General features: G+C 50.4%; 1 protein-coding gene across 1 annotated transcript in view; it reads right to left on the reverse strand.

The window, feature by feature from the left end:
* Positions 1-18,276, reverse strand: part of SEMA4D (semaphorin 4D) — a 136,991-nt gene that overhangs the window by 24,490 nt on the left and 94,225 nt on the right. Inside the window, 9 exon segments of the mRNA XM_030919200.1 lie at positions 632-854; positions 1,854-2,010; positions 2,091-2,266; positions 4,484-4,635; positions 5,641-5,754; positions 6,799-6,892; positions 9,843-9,941; positions 12,707-12,769; positions 16,648-16,793. Coding sequence (XP_030775060.1) covers positions 632-854; positions 1,854-2,010; positions 2,091-2,266; positions 4,484-4,635; positions 5,641-5,754; positions 6,799-6,892; positions 9,843-9,941; positions 12,707-12,769; positions 16,648-16,793 — 1,224 coding nt within the window.

Raw genomic sequence — 18,276 nt, forward strand, 5'->3', positions numbered from 1 at the left:
AACAATCCTCATCGGCTGGGTGCCACATGAGGGGGCTCCCACGTTCCACCAGCCCTCGAGGTGTCACTGGTAAGGGCCCTAGGCAGGCGGTGAGGGCAGGGGGCATGTGAGGTCGGCTGGGAGGCTCCGAGGGCAGGCCACAATGCACCGCCAGCCACTGTGGCTCCTGGCTCCTGTCCCTGTTCCAGAAGTGCTTATTTCAGAGCCCACATGCCAGGGCACATCCAAAACCTGGCTCCTCAGCCAGGAAGCAGGGACGTGGTCTTCTGCCAGCAGTTAGGAAACGCCAGGCTGATGCCTCCTCCCAGGTGGCTCCCACCTGCCCCCTGTACGGGCATTGCCCCAACTCCTCAGCGGCCAGTACTCCTCTGCACCAGCCCAGCCCAGCCACAGGCCAGGACTTGCATTTTTATTTTTAACAAGTATCCCCAGTAGCCTGGTGGTCCCAGATCTGAAAGCCACCTGGTGTGGTGGCTTCTCAGAAATCTTCTTACGTTCCCACAAACCTCCCAGGTTACCTCAAGGGAGGCAACAGAACTACTCCCAAAAGAATAACTGGATTTGCCAGATTTCCTACCAAAGGACACAGATGTGCTGTCACTGTCAAGCCTGCCAAGCCCTTGGAACCCACCTGTGCTGACAAACATGACATCATAGACAGTCCCATCCAGGGCCTGGGTCCGGTCCACCACGATCTGGGTGTAGTTCACATCTTTCTTGATTAACCTGGGCCTGTTGTCTATTGGGGTTACCGAGTCATCCATCAAAGGGTGGTCTTTGACGAACTGCAGCGTCTTGTCTGGCAAATTCAAGGAGCTGGTGTAGTTGGCTGCCCGTGCCTCGCTGTCGATGCACTGCAGGGAGGAAATCCCCCGCTGTTAACGTGCTCGTGCTCCCACCACCCAACGGGTGCTTCCACACAAGCAGCCAACGCAGGCGGGCTGCAAAACCTGGAAACCACACAATGCATTCCTTGAAATGAGGGTAGCAGTGAATAACTCTACTATGCGGAAAGGTGGCCTCTCCCCAGCCGGCAGAGGACGCAGTTATAAAACCCATCTGCGAGAGAGAACTGCACTCACGATACATACTCAGGAAAGGAATTTTCATCTATCTGTAAGTGAAAAGCACTGATTGAAGAACACTGATCTGCAGCTTTCTCATGAAAAGAATGCTAAACATGGCTAAAACCAGGCCAATCTTAAACAGCGTAAGAGCCCGAGGGATTATTTTTTCCTGTTCTAGCTCCCTGATGTGTGTAAACCAAAATTTGTGGCCACGAGTGAACACATTTTACTAAGCTATGCACAGAAGGAGCCATGATGGTGTCAGGGACAGCGGCCCTTGGGAGGGAGCTGGTGCTGCAGTGAGCTCTGAGGGCCAGGTCACAGCCCCACAGAGGGCTGCGCACATGTCGGCCACACCCATTGCACCATGTGAGGGAGGGAATCGGCCTGGAAATTCCCAATTTCTACATAAAGTTCACTGTATTTAGGAGGAAAAAAGGTGACTCCTATTGACTAGTGGATGGTACAGAGGCCTTTGCCAAGGAATCATGTGTTTCTCTGTAAGAAACTGAAAATGAAACAGACCTAATTGTTATGCAATGTCAATTGTGCAGAACAGCTGCCCCAGCCTTCTTGTTTGTGCAATAGTGTAGCAACGGCTGTTACATAACACGCAAAAGGGAAGAAGGATGAGCTGTGTTCATCGGCCGTCCCAGTCTCAACAATGCAGAGAGCCTTGGCATGGCCAAGTACCCAGGCCATGAGCAGGCCCCACTGCCTGTACCGCATTCCATGCCCTGGGCCTTGAAGGGAAAGCATGGCCCACCCCCAATGGCCCCAGCTCACCGCTCCAGGCCGCAGCTTGGGTACCGGGCCGTTGTAGCGCACCCACTTGGTGTGGGACTGCTCCACCGTGGCGCTCTGCATGTACTTCCCGTGGGAGAACACCTCCTCGGCTGTGGACAGGTTGTAGGCGCACACTGCCGACAGCCCCACGTTGTTCCTGGGGAGGGGAAAGAGGTGACGGGACCGCCTGGCGGGCATCGAGGGAGCAAGGAGGGAGACTCCACGCAGAGCACTTACAGCTGTGGGGTGAAGAGTGCGTAGAACACAGGCACCTTCAGGCCCGGGGACCTGAGCACGAAGACGTCCCGCAGCACGTTGAAGACCAAGCTGCTGTCTGGCCGGGAGCAGATGAGTCGGGCTTTCAGGAAGGAGGTCCATTTCTTCTGCAAGGTCCTCAGGCCGCCCTGGTCCCCCTAAAACCCCAACAACAAGACGTGGTGGGCCGAAAGCAGATCCCCTGTGGGCAGGCACTAAGGTCAGAGGTGCACCCCTCCATGGTCCAGCGCGGCGCAGCTGTGCCTGACTGAAACAAAGCTCGGGCAACAGGGGACAGAGGTCGCAATGACGTGTGTGGCCCGCAGCACCGCATCCAGGTTCCAGCTTGGATCCCAGAACGCTCCCAGGTTAACACACAAAACAAAAAGGACAAGAGCCCTCTACCGAAAGCCCCTTTGACTGTCCGTGCCTACCTGTGCCCAGCACTCAGTCCTGCAACCGCAGAGGTGCTGCCGCACTCACACACTTCCAACTGCCAAGGCCCCTGGCATTGTGTGACTTTCCTGACCCAGGACCCATCAATGAACACGCTCTGGGTGGGGCAGGTGGCAGCAGCCTCCTTCCAGGGGACAGCCACCGGCCCTGCAGCCTGTCTTGGGCAAATGTGTGAACCTTCCTCCATTTGAGGGAACACAGCCTTCACTTCCTTTCTACCCAAAGTATCTGCTAAAGTGCTTTGAGCCTACTAAGTATAAAGAATAAATGCTTTTCAGGGATCCGATGACCAAGACACAATTATAAACTACGCATGACTGTGTGTGGTCTGGAGACAAATACTGAAATCACAAAACCTGAGTGCAGAAGGATATGAGATAGAAGCAGCCTTACTTATTTTGGACACAGGGAAAATGTTCCCTCTTCATCTTTGCTGTGTGACTACAGGAGCCCAAATTCTCTTTTTGATAAAAGGACTTCATTTTCCTCCTTGATGTTTTAGCAAAGAATAATTTCCAGTGCATTTATCGTCAGGGGTTTCATTTGGCTTTCAGGTCATGGGCAGCAGGTGAAGCATTCATGTGTGCCTGGGCAGTAGGCAGGAGCTGTGGAGGCTAAGCTCAAACCACCCCAGTCCAGGAGTTCAAACAATTGTGGGGAAAAAAAAAAGGGATCAGAGGGGATGACAGCAGTGTGCCTACGACTTGCAGAGACTTGTGAGGGGTCAGGGTGGCTGCACCGTGCATTGCTGGATCTGCTCACTGATCCTGCTGCAAACCCTCAGTGCTGGGTAATACGTCAAGGTCAAGGCAAGTCTGATCCTTGGCTTCCCAATGGCAGGGGAGGGCTCGAGTCCCCTGGCCAGTGCTGCTCTGAGGGCATTCTGAGCACTTCGCACACCTGCCAAGAGCCCTGGCCCTGCAGCACCCTCCCCATCTCAAGGGGCACTGGCTTGCCCCCGACACTCATACTGTTGATAGGATGGTTTCCTGGTCTGCAAGACAGGAGCATGGCAGCCATGGCTGGGGATAGCTGGGAGATACGGTCAGTGAGCCCTGGCTACAGAAGGCCTGGGCAGGTAGCAAAGCAGGAGGTGGATACTCAGGTGTGTGCATCACCACCTTCTTCCTTATGCAATGGTTGTTAAGGGAACGGCATCGAAAGCACTCACTTTTGTGAGCCATAAGCGTGAAAGGAACCCTGCTTCTCTGATGTCTTGATGGTCATCACTATATGAGAAAGGGCCATGCGGAAACTGTCTACCAATTTCCACAAGAGACGAATGGCTACCTGCTCTGAGATGAGCGCCCGGCCAGGGACATGGCGGCTGTGTCTCCTGTGGTTTCCCCCAGCTCCCGAGGCCTATCAATCCACCTCCCAGAAACTGCCACTGAGCAACCTTGAGATTTCCTATCATCAAGTCCACAGGCCGCTCTCCTGTGCGGAGCGCTCTCCTGCCTACAGTGTGTCATTTTAAAGGCAATCCCCCTCTACTTTTTAGATACTTAAAGATTTGTGTTTTGACAAACTTTGGTATTGGATCTCTCTTCTCAATCTTAAGCCGTCGGTTAATGTTTCACTCTTAGGTAGATTAAGAGACAAATGGTGAAATTCCAACAGACTCTGGTGAATGCCTTCCACAAAGCCTTGCTTTTTATAAGCTGGGGAGGTTTGAAGAGGGTGCGTTAAAAGACAGAACCTCCTGAGAACAGGAGGCTAATGAGTCACACATGGGGGCCAGCACTCCCTCGGTCCCCATAACCACCAGAAATAAGATCCACTGAGAGCCGCATCTGAGGCCCAAGGGAATAAAGTGCTAGGGAAAGTGACATTTCAGATGAAGGTCAGGAGCCACCCATCATCCAGGCACACTACTGCCACGGCAGGGGCCAAGCGAAGCCAGAGTGCCTGGCACTCACCTTGCACACTCTTGCTATCCGTGGGATCAGCACCCTGAACACAAACTCGTACTCCACAGACACCTCTGTGAAGAAGAAGTAGACCCTGTCATCCTCGCCGTCGGGGCTGTCTGGGCTTTTTCGAATCACGTCGGCAAACACAAAACTAGGCTCTGCAGAGAGAGGACAGTGATTATGCGGGAACACAGAGCTGGGGGCCTGCCTGTACCCACGCGGTCACGAGGCCAGACTGCACTGCCTTGGGGGCCTGAGGGCTTCCCTGCAAGGATGTCTGGAGTGTGTACATGCCACAGCCCAAGCAGAAACTCCAGGGTCCGCAGATGATGACAGCACTGAGCCCAGAGGGTGCCTTACCCTCACCTCCTCGGCCTCAGAGAGATGCCCCTGGCGGTGGTTCTGCAGCGCATCCCACCCAGGCCCACCCAAAGAACTGAGGCTGGGCCTCCTGACTGGAAGGCAGGGAGCCAGATCGTACCAGCATCCGAGGCCTACGTAAGGTATGCATTTGCTGGTTTAAACAACACATACTTCAAATCAACAAACTCTAACCACCAGATTCTGCCCCACCCCGAGGAATAGCCGAGTGTCCCTGAATCTTGGGTCTTGGGATCTCCCCTGAGGTCAAGAGGTTCAAAACCCAGGGCTCTACTGGCTGGCATCCACAAGAAAAGGCTCCATGAACAGCCACCAGCTTCTCCCTGCACAGTGAAGACTGACATCAGACATGTGCTGCTGGCAGCAACAAGGCACCCAGAGCCCAACCGACCAGGCGCTAGAGGCTGGGCCTGGAGGCAGGTTCCACACCAGTGTTGGCACCACACTTTAATATCACTCCGGAAATTACACACCATGTCCCCATCTGATTAGTCTGAGCCATTTACTATCAGATTCTCACTTTTATGACAGTCTCCCAAATCCATTTTTGAGGGGTTGCTGGTGAGCCATCTTAAGACAGTAATCTGTTAGCAGAGAGAACACCAAACAAGGTGCCCTGGGACTCTGGCCATTGCTGGGCAGTTTGGGAAGTGTCCCCCACAAACACGGGCTGACATAAGCTGGGGGGCCCCAGGGCTCAGAGACAGCAAAAGGAGAGATCAACGAGTGTGCGCTCATGAGGAGACATGCACCTTCCACTAAGGTGTACTGCTCCTCCTTACCGTTCAGCCAAGGGATTGCGTATTCCGTCCTCAGAGGACTGTGGGAAGAATTTCGGGAGATGATGGGTTCACTTCCCAAAAAATTATACGACGTCCCTGAATAAAGTTCTCCATCTGCAGGGGCCCCGGAGAAGAGAGGAAAAGGGAACCAACCTCTCAGGCTATGGCACCAGCACTGGGAAGAACATTCAATACAGTGTTTTCCTTTATAACCCAATTAAGTGCCCCCCCCCCCCCGCCTCCGGGGGAAGGGGAAAGACAGTCTACTCAACTTTTGGGGTGTCCTGTGTCTTCTAGTTATTTATTTTTCGAGATGAGGTTTTTTTGTTTTGTTTTGTTTTGTTTTGAGACAGAGTCTCACTCTGTCACCGAAGCTGGAGTGCAGTGGTGTGATCTCACTGCCACGTCCGCCTCCCAGTTCAAGTGATTCTCCCACCTCAGTCTCCCAAGTAGCTTGGACTACAGGCACGCACCACCACGTCTGGCTAATTTTTATATTTTTTTGGTAGAGATGGGGTTTCACCCTGTTGGCCAGCTGGTCTCGAACTCTTGACCTCAAGTGATGCAGGTGTGAGCCACCGCACCTGGCTTGAGACGAGTTCTTGCTGTTTCCCAGGCTGGTCTCAAACTCCTATCCTCCTGCCTGAGCCTCCCGAGTAGCTAGGACCACAGGCGTCCTCTCACTTTGATGGGAATAACTCTATGCTCCACGTTCAGCTGCATTTTAAGAGTCATGGGGCAATAAGTAAACATGAGCAAGTAATTCCCACAGCCAGGAAAATGCTGGCAGATGCAACAGTGGGTACACACGAGGCTATGACCACTTGCTCAGGGGTGCAAGACCACCACAGACAGCATGTGGCTCGGTCAAAACCTTACTCTCAAACAGGAGCATTTGCTCAGCATGAGGGGATTATCCAAATGACATGAGCCAGCAATGGATACAAAGTGACGTTTACCATGGAGGCTACTATCCTTGCAAACAAGGAATTCAAAAGTTAAAGGGTCTATGCAGTCACATGTGCCTTTTGTAAGGATAGCTCCTATTTAAACAAAGCCAAGAAAGACAGCACTTCAGGGAAGATTCAAATATCCCATTTGGCAATTAACATGCCACTGTAATCTTCAGGGTGAAGGAACTGGAGGGGCAGGACTCACCAACCATGACGGATGTGTAGCTGTGTGCTGGGTCAAAGGGACATCTTCCTTTGCCATCTTCATTTTTCCCCAGAAACTTAAAGGATGTTAAGTTCTACAATTGAATAAAAAGAAAGCACATCATCAGATGGCTGAATTTCTGTAGTAATACTGAGACTTTGTACCATTTCATTCTACAAATTTGCTATTCTCAGAAGACCAACAGGGCCGAGCAGATGGGTGTAGAAGCTGTGGCCAAGCTTCTCAAGATCTCAGACCCTCAATTTACTCATCTGCAAAATGGAAATGGCAATGCTGATGGCTCTAGGGCTGGAAAGCTGCCAGGACAAACCAAATACAGGACCTGCTCCGTATGTGATCGGAAGCCCATGAGCAGAATTTTAACATCAGTAAAGATGGCATTCTAAGCAGCTAGGTGACCCAATAAATAGGAAACAGAAAAACATAAACGGGCAGAATCCCTACCTCACTCCACCCACCAAAACACATTCTGGATGGATCAACGATCTGAATACTAAAAACAGAACAGCACTGTACTAAAACAAAGCAGCGGCTGGCGTTTCCATCTGGGGGTCATCTCTTTACCCGGCCAGAGCGCCCGCAGCCACATGAGGAAAAAAATGCACAGAGCAAACTACAGAGAGAACTGGAAAGTTCCACACAGGGAAATAACACAGCAAGGTTAAATAGGTGACGAACTGGGGGGAATGCCGACAGAATGGCAGATGAGGTGTCTCCATCCCTGAACATGTGAGAAGTGTGGACAAATGAGTGAGAAAGGGCATCCAGGAGAAAAACAGGCAAAACCCAGCAAGTGACAGAAGAAACTCATCTGGACAGCACAGACGAGAGAGGGGCTGAGCCTGCCAGGAACCAGAGAGCACACAGAACACACATGGGGATGCCACTTGGCAGCCAATAGCCTGGGGATGCTGAAGAAGACAGGCAGGGCCCACCGCAGGGTGAGGGCACCCAGCATCTCTGCCGCAGGAGGCTGGCTGGAAACATGCTCTTGGAAGCAGAGCAGGAAGGCTCAGACCACGTGGAAGGCCACAGCTGACACCTCTGAAAGGCCAGTTAAAGCAGCATACAGTTCTTCACCTGTTAGGTTAGGGAATGTGAACCCCACTGGATGTGACCATTTATCATACCTTGAAAGGAGGTTTGGGGGCTGTTGGGAAAATCTGAACAGGGACTGGAGACAGGATGATACTGGGGAATGATTGAACATTTTCTTAGCTATAATGACAAAACTGGAGTTACATAAGAAAATGTCACTATTCTTAGGAGATGCCTGTGAAGGTATTTGGGAGTCACGGGTCATAGTTCAGCAAGAACACATATGTGCACACATAGACACACATGTGGACACAGACATACACAGGCACACAGACATGTGCACACATACACTCCCAACTGTGCAATCTAGGTTGCCAAGATACACAAGTGATACATCTTTTCTGCAGCTGCGAAAACTTTTATTAAAAATATTAGGAAAAATTGGTGGGGCGTGGTGGCTCATGCCTGTAATCCCAGCACTTCGGGAGGCCGAGGCGGGTGGATCACCTGAGGTCAGGAGTTCGAGACCAGCCTGACCAAATAGAGAAACCCCATCTCTACTAAAAATACAAAATTAGCCAGGCGTGGTGGTGCATGCCTATAATCCCAGCTACTTGGGAGGCTGAGGCAGGAGAACCCCTCGAAGCCCAGGAATGGAGGTTGCAGTGAGCCAAGATCGTGCCATTCTACTCCAGCCTGGGCAACAAGAGTGAAACTCTGTCTCAAAAAAAAAAATTAGGAAAAATTATAGGTCTAAATTTAAACCAAATACAATATCCTCTAACCTCAACAACTAACCTATCTATAGAATGTAAGTTTAAATGACAGAACTTTAAGCTTCTGATTGAGTTTAGCCAGAAAAATCCTTTGTTGTGCAAAATGTTTCTGGTCCAACTGCACTTTGGGCACAAAAGCAAATACAAACGACTGTCTCTGAGGACTGAAGGTCTTACCATCCCCAAAGCACCCCCACCCCCTATCCGCTTTCGTTGCCAGCATCTGTGGTACAGGCAGCTGGGTAGACCCCTGCTACGAATCTCACCCCAGACGTCTGTGTGCAAATACCAGGCTTCCTCATCAAGTCTCTAATGAGGCCATACGTTGTCTTGTCATTTATCTCTGACTCAAGATTGGAAAATATTTTAATTCCAATTAATTTAGGGTTCTAGCAAATGATGCTTTTCACTGTGGCATATTTTACATTTATCAGGACTCATTAAAATCCAGGGACACACAGTAGAAAATGTGCTTCATTTTCCACATATTCCACTTATTTAAAATGCTACCTCTCCCTCTCTTTCTGATGATCACCACATTGCTCATCAGATTATCTGGATAGAAAGGACCCTCACACAGGGGGAGGTGCCAGACACCAGGCTGGGCAGTCAAGGATGTGACCTGGTGAGGGACACAGGCTGGACCTGCTTCTCGAGGAGCTCAGCACACTTGACCTGCTGCCCCTCAGTGGGTGGACCCAGGAGTGGTGCAATGAGCAAGCTGCACACCACAGTCGACCCGAAGGGTGGCTCCCACAGCCACAGCACAGGTGCACCAACCAAGAACACACAAGCCAGGAGAAAGTCCTGACTTTTCCACCTGACCCAGATGCCCAGATGCCAGGCTGTCTGTCCTTCCCAGCACACCCCACCATGGCACGTTCAGGCTATCTGTACTTTCCAGCACGCCCCTTCATGGCATGCTCTGTACTAGCACCAAGGGCTCCCAGCACCTTGAGCTGCACCCCAGGCCTCGCCCTTGGCCATGGACACCAAAACTTACAGGAGCCAAGTGGGCTGTGTGCCCCTGACAGCAGCCGTACAAGGCTTTCAGAGGGGCCACAAGCTGCCTCCGTTTTCTGCAGTTGGCTCTGAGGAAATCCTATTGTTTTTTACGGTGGAGACAGCTTTATGTCTGCTTTGAGCCCCCTTCTACTTTAACTGTTGACCAGGCTGGCGTGAGCACAGGGAGGTGCCCATCAGCCTTACCAGGTGGTCACAGGCCGGCTGGAATGCGTTGGTCCCACACACGTAAAGGGAAGTGGCACTGAGTGGCTGCAGCACCCGGATGTAGTTGAGGCACTCTGTCTGCAGGGAAGAGAAATGCACCATTAGCAACCGTCCAGCCCAGATACCCCCCACTATTCAAACTGCTCACCTCGTTCATCTCAGAGGCACAGACCCACATTCACCAACACCACCTCACACGTGGCCCCAGGCCAACGAGACATGTGTGCATTCTCAGCCTTGTCTTGTCATCTAGACCCTCTGCAGCTCCTCTTCACACACTGGCCTGTTCTCGTACAGTGGGAGGTTCACTGAGACCCCAACCCCACCCCTAGGCAAACCTAAAGCTGAAACTGGCCTAAGTAATTGTGTCTCTGCAGTGTCCACAGGCTGTTCAGGTGCCAAGCAGGATTTTGTTTCAGTCCCTAATTGATACTCAGCAAAGATGTGGTGACTAAAAAAAAAACTCAATGAATGCTTACCTCAAATCTTACTGGGACACCCACTGTTGAGAGCAATATATTTTACTCTTGCTAAGTACATGGACCACTTGTTCTGTTGCCAGGCCTGGAGCAGTGTCTACCCTACAGAATTTCCTCTTTGTTTCTGGAGACCCCACCCTGCCTCCCACTTGCACAGAACTAGGAACAGTGATTCTAGGTCTACCCAACCCAGGGTCCCAGTCCAGCCCCCAGAGGAGAGGCTACTAGGATAGCCTGGAGCCCGGCTTGGCATCAGAAAGGCCCAAGCAGGAAAACAAAGATACCATTTCAGAACTCACTATTTTAAGCTAAAAGTACTTGCATTACATGTGCTATAGAGTCTGAAATTATCCCAGATTAGGAGATCTCTTTTTGCTTGACTGTTTTTAAAGTGCTTGGAAGCAATTCACTATTGACCCCAATGCACCTGCACACCCCCGGAAACAGAAGCTACACTGTGCTGCCTGCTTTTCCTCTCATTTCCTAAACTAACTTTGGATTCAGAGACAAACACTTCACTGCAAGTGTTTGGCATTTTGCTAAGAAAGTTTAGCAAAGACTTCCTTGGGTTTTCTTTCTTTTCTTGCCGTTAACTCAGCTTGTCTTGACCGTCATTGGGGAAGACTGCCCAGCGCCACGTAGGGACATGACGGCTCAGAGGGTGGGAAGGACAACCTAGAGCTGCAGACAGGAACGAGTACTCGGTCCAGGGCTCCCTGAATGAGCACCACACCCAGGGGCCTGAGGGACTAAAGGGACGGACGTGTGCCAAGAATCCAAAAGTCCCAGCGATAGAGAAAGGAGCCAGAGAAAGTCTAGGCAGACAGGGGCAGGTCCCTGGCAAAACCCCACCTGCAAGCCAAAAAGCCTAAAGCCTGCGGCCCAGAGGGAGAACTTCTATCCCTGTTTTCCCACCCTCTCCTGATTGATTCTTTCTGAATAACGTCTTTTTATGATCAAATATTGCCTTTTCCAAAACTACCTACAGCCCACCCTGCCCCTCATCCTGTGCCTATAAAGACCCCAGACTCAGCTGGTAGAGAAGAGAAGGTGCTGGACTAGAGAGAGGCGATGTGACTTCAGAGGGATGGCTGGACTTTGGAGAAATGGCTTAACTTTGGAGAAGAGCTGGCCAGAGCCAGCCAGACTTCAGGGAAGATTACTTGCTCGTTCCGTTCCCTCTCCAGCTCCCCTCTCTGCTGAGAGCCACTTCCATCGCTAAACAAAATTATCTGACTCCACCATCATTCAAGTGTCCATGCGACCTCATTCTTCTTGGATGCCGGACAAGAGCTCAGGACCCTGAGCGTGTGTACCCAAAAAAGGCTGTCATACTGGCCCTTTGCCCTCACTGGCAGAGGGCAACTGTCCCATGCAATGAGGCAAGGGGCCCACTGAGCTTATAACACGCCACTGTCCATGGAGAGCAGAGATAAAAGAGCACTGTAACACGCCCTCTGGGGCTGGCGGGGGTCACAGGCACCCCACCCTGGGTGCCACCAGCAGGGCCCACACAAAGCCTGCTCCTGCTGGCACCCAAAATAGCCGGCCAGATCCCACACTCGCTCACTCACGTGCTCCCTCCTGCAAGAGGTTGAGCACAGCAGGCAGAATAAATGGGAGACCTCTGTCGCAAGTTCAATGAAGGGTTTGAGAAAAACTGCATTACTAGCAACTCCTCCAAACCTAAGGCCTCTGGGTGCAGGGAAGCAGAACAAACCCTGAATTGCTACACCATTCACCAGTGGGCTTCAGAAGTCGTGTTCTGTAGTCAAAGTTTCAGGCCATCTGAATACATTCAATTCATATAAACTTTTAAAAAGTATTTCTCGGCCGGGCACGGTGGCTCAAGCCTGTAATCCCAGCACTTTCTGAGACGGACGGATCACGAGGTCAGGAGATCGAGACCATCCTGGCTAACATGGTGAAACCCCGTCTCTACTAAAAAAAATACAAAAAATACTAGCCGGGCATGGTGGCGGGCGCCTGTAGTCCCAGCTACTGGGGAGGCTGAGGCAGGAGAATGGTGTAAACCCGGGAGGCGGAGCTTGCAGTGAGCCGAGATCCGGTCACTGCACTCCAGCCCGGGCGACAGAGCGAGACTCCGACTCAAAAAAAAAAAAAAAAAAAAAAAGTATTTCTCAAAGGCCAGCTATGTTTGGCACCTGATTTGAGAAACCCAATCTCGATACTCAGGAATAGAGGGATAAGCTCCAAGATGCATCACAACAAAACCAAGCCCAGCAGAATGAACAAAGTCTGGAGAAAAGACAGGCCTGCACTGCAGGAATCCTGGCATTCAGTAGATTAAACCAACCAAGAAATACTTGAACGGGATTTTTTGTAGCTTGCAAAAGAAATTACCTGTTTTGATTTCCCCTTTTCTGCACATTTTGCTTTTTTGTCTTCTGAGACCTTCCAATACACCTGTTGGGAGAGAGTCCACTTCAGTGCATATTCTTTTAAAGAGATACTAGTATGAAAATACACAATTTAAAAACACATGATAGAGTTTAGAGCCTAGAGGTTTCTCCTGAGAGGATCAATTATCAGACTGCAAAGGAAGTTCAGAGAGCAGGGGAGCGGCCTGGGGCCTTCATGAACATCCTCACTGTGATCCTTATCCTAAAACCAGTGGAGTCTCGAAAACCAGCTCCCAAATTTCCATCACTCACCATAAAACAGCAGCAAAAATCAAGCTAGTGAAAGTGGAGAAAATAAAATTGTGAAAAACCTAAACCGTAAGTATTTTCAAACATCGAAGTGGGCGTTTTTTTTTTTTTTTTTTTTGAGATGGAGTCTAGCTCTGTCGCCCAGGCTGGAGTGCAGTAGCACAATCTTGGCTCACTGCAAGCTCCGCCTCCCAGGTTCACGCCATTCTCCTGCCTCAGCTTCCCATGTAGCTGGGACTACAGGCGCCTGCCGCCACGCCCGGCTAATTTTTTGTATTTTTAGTAGAGACGGGGTTTCACCGTGTTAGCCAGGATGGTCTCGATCTCCTGACCTCGTGATCCGCCTGTCTCGGCCTCCCAAAGTGCTGGGATTACAGGCAGGAGCCACCACGCCCAGCCCCAAAGTGGGCTTTTTTCCATCCATTCAAAGTGACTCTACAGGCCAGGTGTGGTGGCTCACACCTGTGATCTCAGCACTTTGGGAGGCTGAGGCAGGCAGATCATCTGAGGTCAGGAGTTCGAGACCAGCCTGGCCAACATGGCAAAACTCCGTCTTTACTAAAAATACAAAAATTATTTGGGAGTGGTGGCATGTGCCTGTAATCCCAGCTACTCAGGAGGCTGAGGCAGGAGAATCTCTTGAACCCAGGAGGCAAAGGTTGCAGTGAGCCGAAATCGCACCACTGCTCTCCAGCCTATGTGCCTAGGCAAGAGAGTGAGACTCCATCTCAAAAAAAAAAAAAAAAAAAAAAAAGTGACTCCACAGTCCAGTTTAAAAAAAAAAAAAAAAGCCTCAATATTCACTGTATCCGTGGAAAGGGAGAATTACAATTCCTTAAACTTGCATGTCAGCAGCAGGAGAAAGTGATGAACTAACACCACCAGCTCAGTTCAGGCACCATCTTAGTAAGATCCACGCTCCTACCACCTCTTCTTTCAAACCAGGGACAATTCGTGATCACAAACTGCCAGGGGGTAGGGGTCTTAGCCCCTTGCCTTCCAAAGCCCCCACAGGATAGAAAGACAAAAGGAAAAGAACAAAGGCTTCTATATCTATCCCTGCCTCACCTTCCACAAAATGCCCTATCTCTCTCTGTGATGTTCCATAACTAATGCAAAAGAAACCAGTAACCATACATTCTTCACCACCAAGAGGCTTGTAGTGGGTGTCAGGACTCAGAGGTTAGGAAGCACACAGGGTGTCTAGGAGGGAGAGTATGAGGAGAGGAACCCCACTTTACGTTTCTAACTAACTCAGTGGCTTCCTGCACAGTACCCAGGCAGCAGGCACAGTACTAAGGGAGTGTCATTTCATAGCAATGGAAATCCTGATAGGGGCACACAAAAGCGGAACAGAGTCCCATTTAAAATAGCAACTTCCTTCAGCATTTAAAGTACACATGATTTCATCAACTCGCAGGAAATGCATAAGGACAAGGGAACGTACACTTCAACAGACCCTTGATCACGTTTGCAGGGATTTTCACTGATGGGGGTCCCTTTATTTTTTCTTTTAAGTATAAGAGGTCCCCAAGCCTCTTCCCAACCCTGACGGACCACCATGGTGTCATTAACAGAGCAATGGCTAGCTGTCACTGAACACCTGTGGGGCCAGCACAACCACACTGTCCACAATTCCCCCAAGACTGAGTGTGAGTCTGTGTGGTCAGGAAGGCGCTCAGAGGAAGAGAATTTAACAGACATGCAAAGAGTAAGAGCTGAGTGAGGTGAGACCACCACATCCTTCTGCTCAGAGTGCCTCACAGTGCTAAATACTTTGTTTTTGTTTTTTTGAGACAGGGTCTTGCTCTGTTACCCAGGCTGGCCTGCAGTGGCATGATCTCAGCTCACTGCAGCCTCGACCTCCTGAGCTCAAGTGATCCTCCCACTTCAGACTCCCAAGCACCTCAGACTCCCAAGCAGCAGACTCCCAAGATCTGAGCCACTACGCCTGGCTATTTTTTGTAGTTTTTGTACAGACAGGGTTTCGCCATGTTGCCCAGGCTGGTCTCGAACTCTTGAGCTCAAGTAATCCGTCTACCTCGGCCTCCCTACAGTGTTAGGATTACAAGGGTGAGACACAGCACCCAGCCAAATACTTGTTTTCAGAGCATAATGCTCAGAGCTCATTTATGTGTCAAACAGAAATTGAGAAATAAGCTAGACCCTGGAGATGAAAACAAAAAGAGATCTGGGCAGAAAATGTCCAACATGAACCTGGAACAGATTCCAGAGAGCAAGAAAACGACCCCATACCGCGAGGTCTCAGGAGCCAACCCAAACAGGCTGCTGCTGGCCGTGGATGCGACAATTTGAGCATGCAGCAGGGATTTCCCTGTGATGGATCAAAGCAGAGCAAATACGTTTAAATCTATGACTTCACTGTGACACGAAAAATCAAAAACTCATTCTTGCCCTTCAGAGGGGAAACTGACTCATTAACTCATTGAAAACTGGTAAACAAAGGCAAAGATTCCAAGCATCGATTCTGCATTTCCCAAAGGAACTGGGACCTCTACGGACCAAAAAAGCTGGTGATGGGCACTTCCCCTTTTATCCGATTTCCAGCTAGCAAGTGGAGAAAGAGAGGCAGCATCAGAACATTGCGTTTTGCAATCTTTGATGAGAAGAGGATCTAGATTTCGATGGTGAAAGGCCCCTGAGACTCAGGAGGAGGAACACCTGCCTCCATGGAGAAGCCCGCCTCTCATGGCCCCGAGTGGGGTGAGCCTGGACCTGAAACCCAGCTGGGGATGTCAAGACAGAGGTGCATGCTATAGACACCGTGAGTGGAGCTGGGTGTGGTGGCACATACTTATGTTCCCAGTGACTCAGGAGGCTGAAGCAAGAGGATCACGAGAGCCCAGGAATTGAGGCCGCAGTGAGCTACAAATTTTAAATTCAAAATTTGATTTTGAATTTAAAATCAAATTTTAAATTCAGTTTGATTTAAAAAAAATGTTTAAAGACACTGAGGACTCAGGAGCAATGTGAAGGGTGGCTCATGGGATGGGCTGTGTAGAGTAGCTTTCTCGGGAAGGAAACCGAGGCTGGCTTTGGAAGCAGAGACTGAATGGACAGGGTGACCAGCTGCAATGGATTGGGACAGTCTGGTTGCAACGTGATTCAAACTAAACATTCGAACCAACTAAACAAGCATCACCCACGAGAGAGTCGGTGAAATATGAACACTGGCTGAATGGATGATGACGTAAATTTTGGAGAAGCTATTTTTGGTTATTTGCATGACAAGGGGCCCTTTCCGATAAGAGATACCCAGATGAAGAATGTGGTGTCGGGATCTGCCTCAATGCCCCAGGAGGTGGAGGGCACTGTGGGCAGGACTGAACACCTGGCCTTGCATAAGTTGCAGTGGGTACAGGGTTCATGGAATAGCTGTTTCTGCTTATAGGTATGTTTGAGATTTCTTCAGAATAAAAAGTTCAAAAACAAAAAAAGCAAAGAGGGTGGTCCCTGGGTGAACTGCTGGTGGACACCCAAACATGGGGCTGCAAGGTCACAGCTACAGGACAGAGGCTCCAGGTAAGTCAGCCCCCAGTCCCACAGTGGGGCCAGGAGAGGCTGCCCACTCAAGCCAGGCTGTGTGGACATGCAGGGGAGCCCAGGACATACCTCATGCTGCTTCTCGGAGATATTGAGTGCGTTCACAGCGAAGACCGCCTCCCGGGCGCCTATGTACAAGGTGTCCCTGTCCTCGCTCAGCAGCAAGGCTGAGTAGTTGTAGATGTCCGGCTCGTGAAACTGCACCAGGCGCACCTCTGGGATGCAAGGGCAGGGTCAGAGTGGGAGGAAGAAAAGAGCGATGGAATCATTTTTAAACCTGGGCACATCCTAGGTCCCTGTCTCAGTGACAATGAGCATATCTGGGTGTAGTCATGTCTCAGAGGCCATGTGTTGCTGCAACAGGCACTGCTGCAGTGGAGGCGGCCTCAGTCAACGGCAGACCCACAGTGCAGCCATCAAGTGCACACGGGAACCACAGCTTGAGCTCGAGCCCGGAGCTACTGTGCTCACTTTGAGACTGTGAGTCGGACATCCCTTCCTGCTCCCTCAGATCCCACAGAGTCCCAAACCCTGCTCTGCCAGATGCTTCCTGTGATGGCTCCCACCCTCTGCCCACCCAACTCTGGTCTACATGCCTTGTCATCACCCTCTGCCCACCCAACTCTGGTCTACATGCCTTGTCATCCACGGATGAGGTGTACAGGAATACAATGATTTAGGATTTTCTTATTCAGAAAAAGAATGTTTTACTTCAAAATCTTTACAAAATTTCTTTTTTTTTTTTTTTTTTTTTTTTTTTTTGAGACGGAGTCTCGCTCTGTCGCCCGGGCTGGAGTGCAGTGGCCGGATCTCAGCTCACTGCAAGCTCCGCCTCCCGGGTTTACGCCATTCTCCTGCCTCAGCCTCCCGAGTAGCTGGGACTACAGGCGCCCGCCACCTCACCCGGCTAGTTTTTTGTATTTTTTAGTAGAGACGGGGTTTCACCATGTTAGCCAGGATGGTCTCGATCTTCTGACCTCGTGATCCGCCCGTCTCGGCCTCCCAAAGCGCTGGGATTACAGGCTTGAGCCACCGCGCCCGGCCCAAAATTTCTTTTGGAGAATATATCCATCAACCCACGCAATTCTCAGTGATCACCACCACCAACTTATAAACAGAGAAACAAGTGACGTCTCTTTGCTTATTAGGTTACTGTATCAATAGCTACTTCGGAATATGAAGATTTGAGCAATAGCTGCTTAAGAATAATATACATGTATCAGCATTATTTTTTTTAGGACCTGTTTCTTCAACTGTCCTGACAACAATTTGAGCATTCTGACCTTGGCTTTTTACATATTACCAAGAGTCTGCTTTATTTAAGAGTCAGGTGGGCCAGGTGTGGTGGTGGGCGCCTGTAGCCCCAGCACTTTGGGAGGCCAAGGTAAGAGGATTGCTTGCGTGCAGGAGATCGAGGCCGCAGTAAGCTATGACTGTCCCACTGCACTCTAGCCTAGGCAACAGAGCTAGACCCTGACTTCGAGAAAAAACAAAGAGAGTCAGGTGTTCATGCTTTCTGTTCTAATTTTCCCATGTGGAAGAGAGATGCACACAGGCAGCAGGTCCTCTCTTGGCACAACAATGGCCTATATTGCTAACAGCTCTTAGCCACCTGCAAGCAACACCTTGTTCAGGACCCAGGGTATAAGCTCTCACTCCACTGAGTCAGAAACCCGGGTCCCCAGACTCATACCCCAA

Source organism: Rhinopithecus roxellana, chromosome 16 (assembly GCF_007565055.1).
Source record: "Rhinopithecus roxellana isolate Shanxi Qingling chromosome 16, ASM756505v1, whole genome shotgun sequence".
Lineage (NCBI taxonomy): Eukaryota > Metazoa > Chordata > Mammalia > Primates > Cercopithecidae > Rhinopithecus > Rhinopithecus roxellana.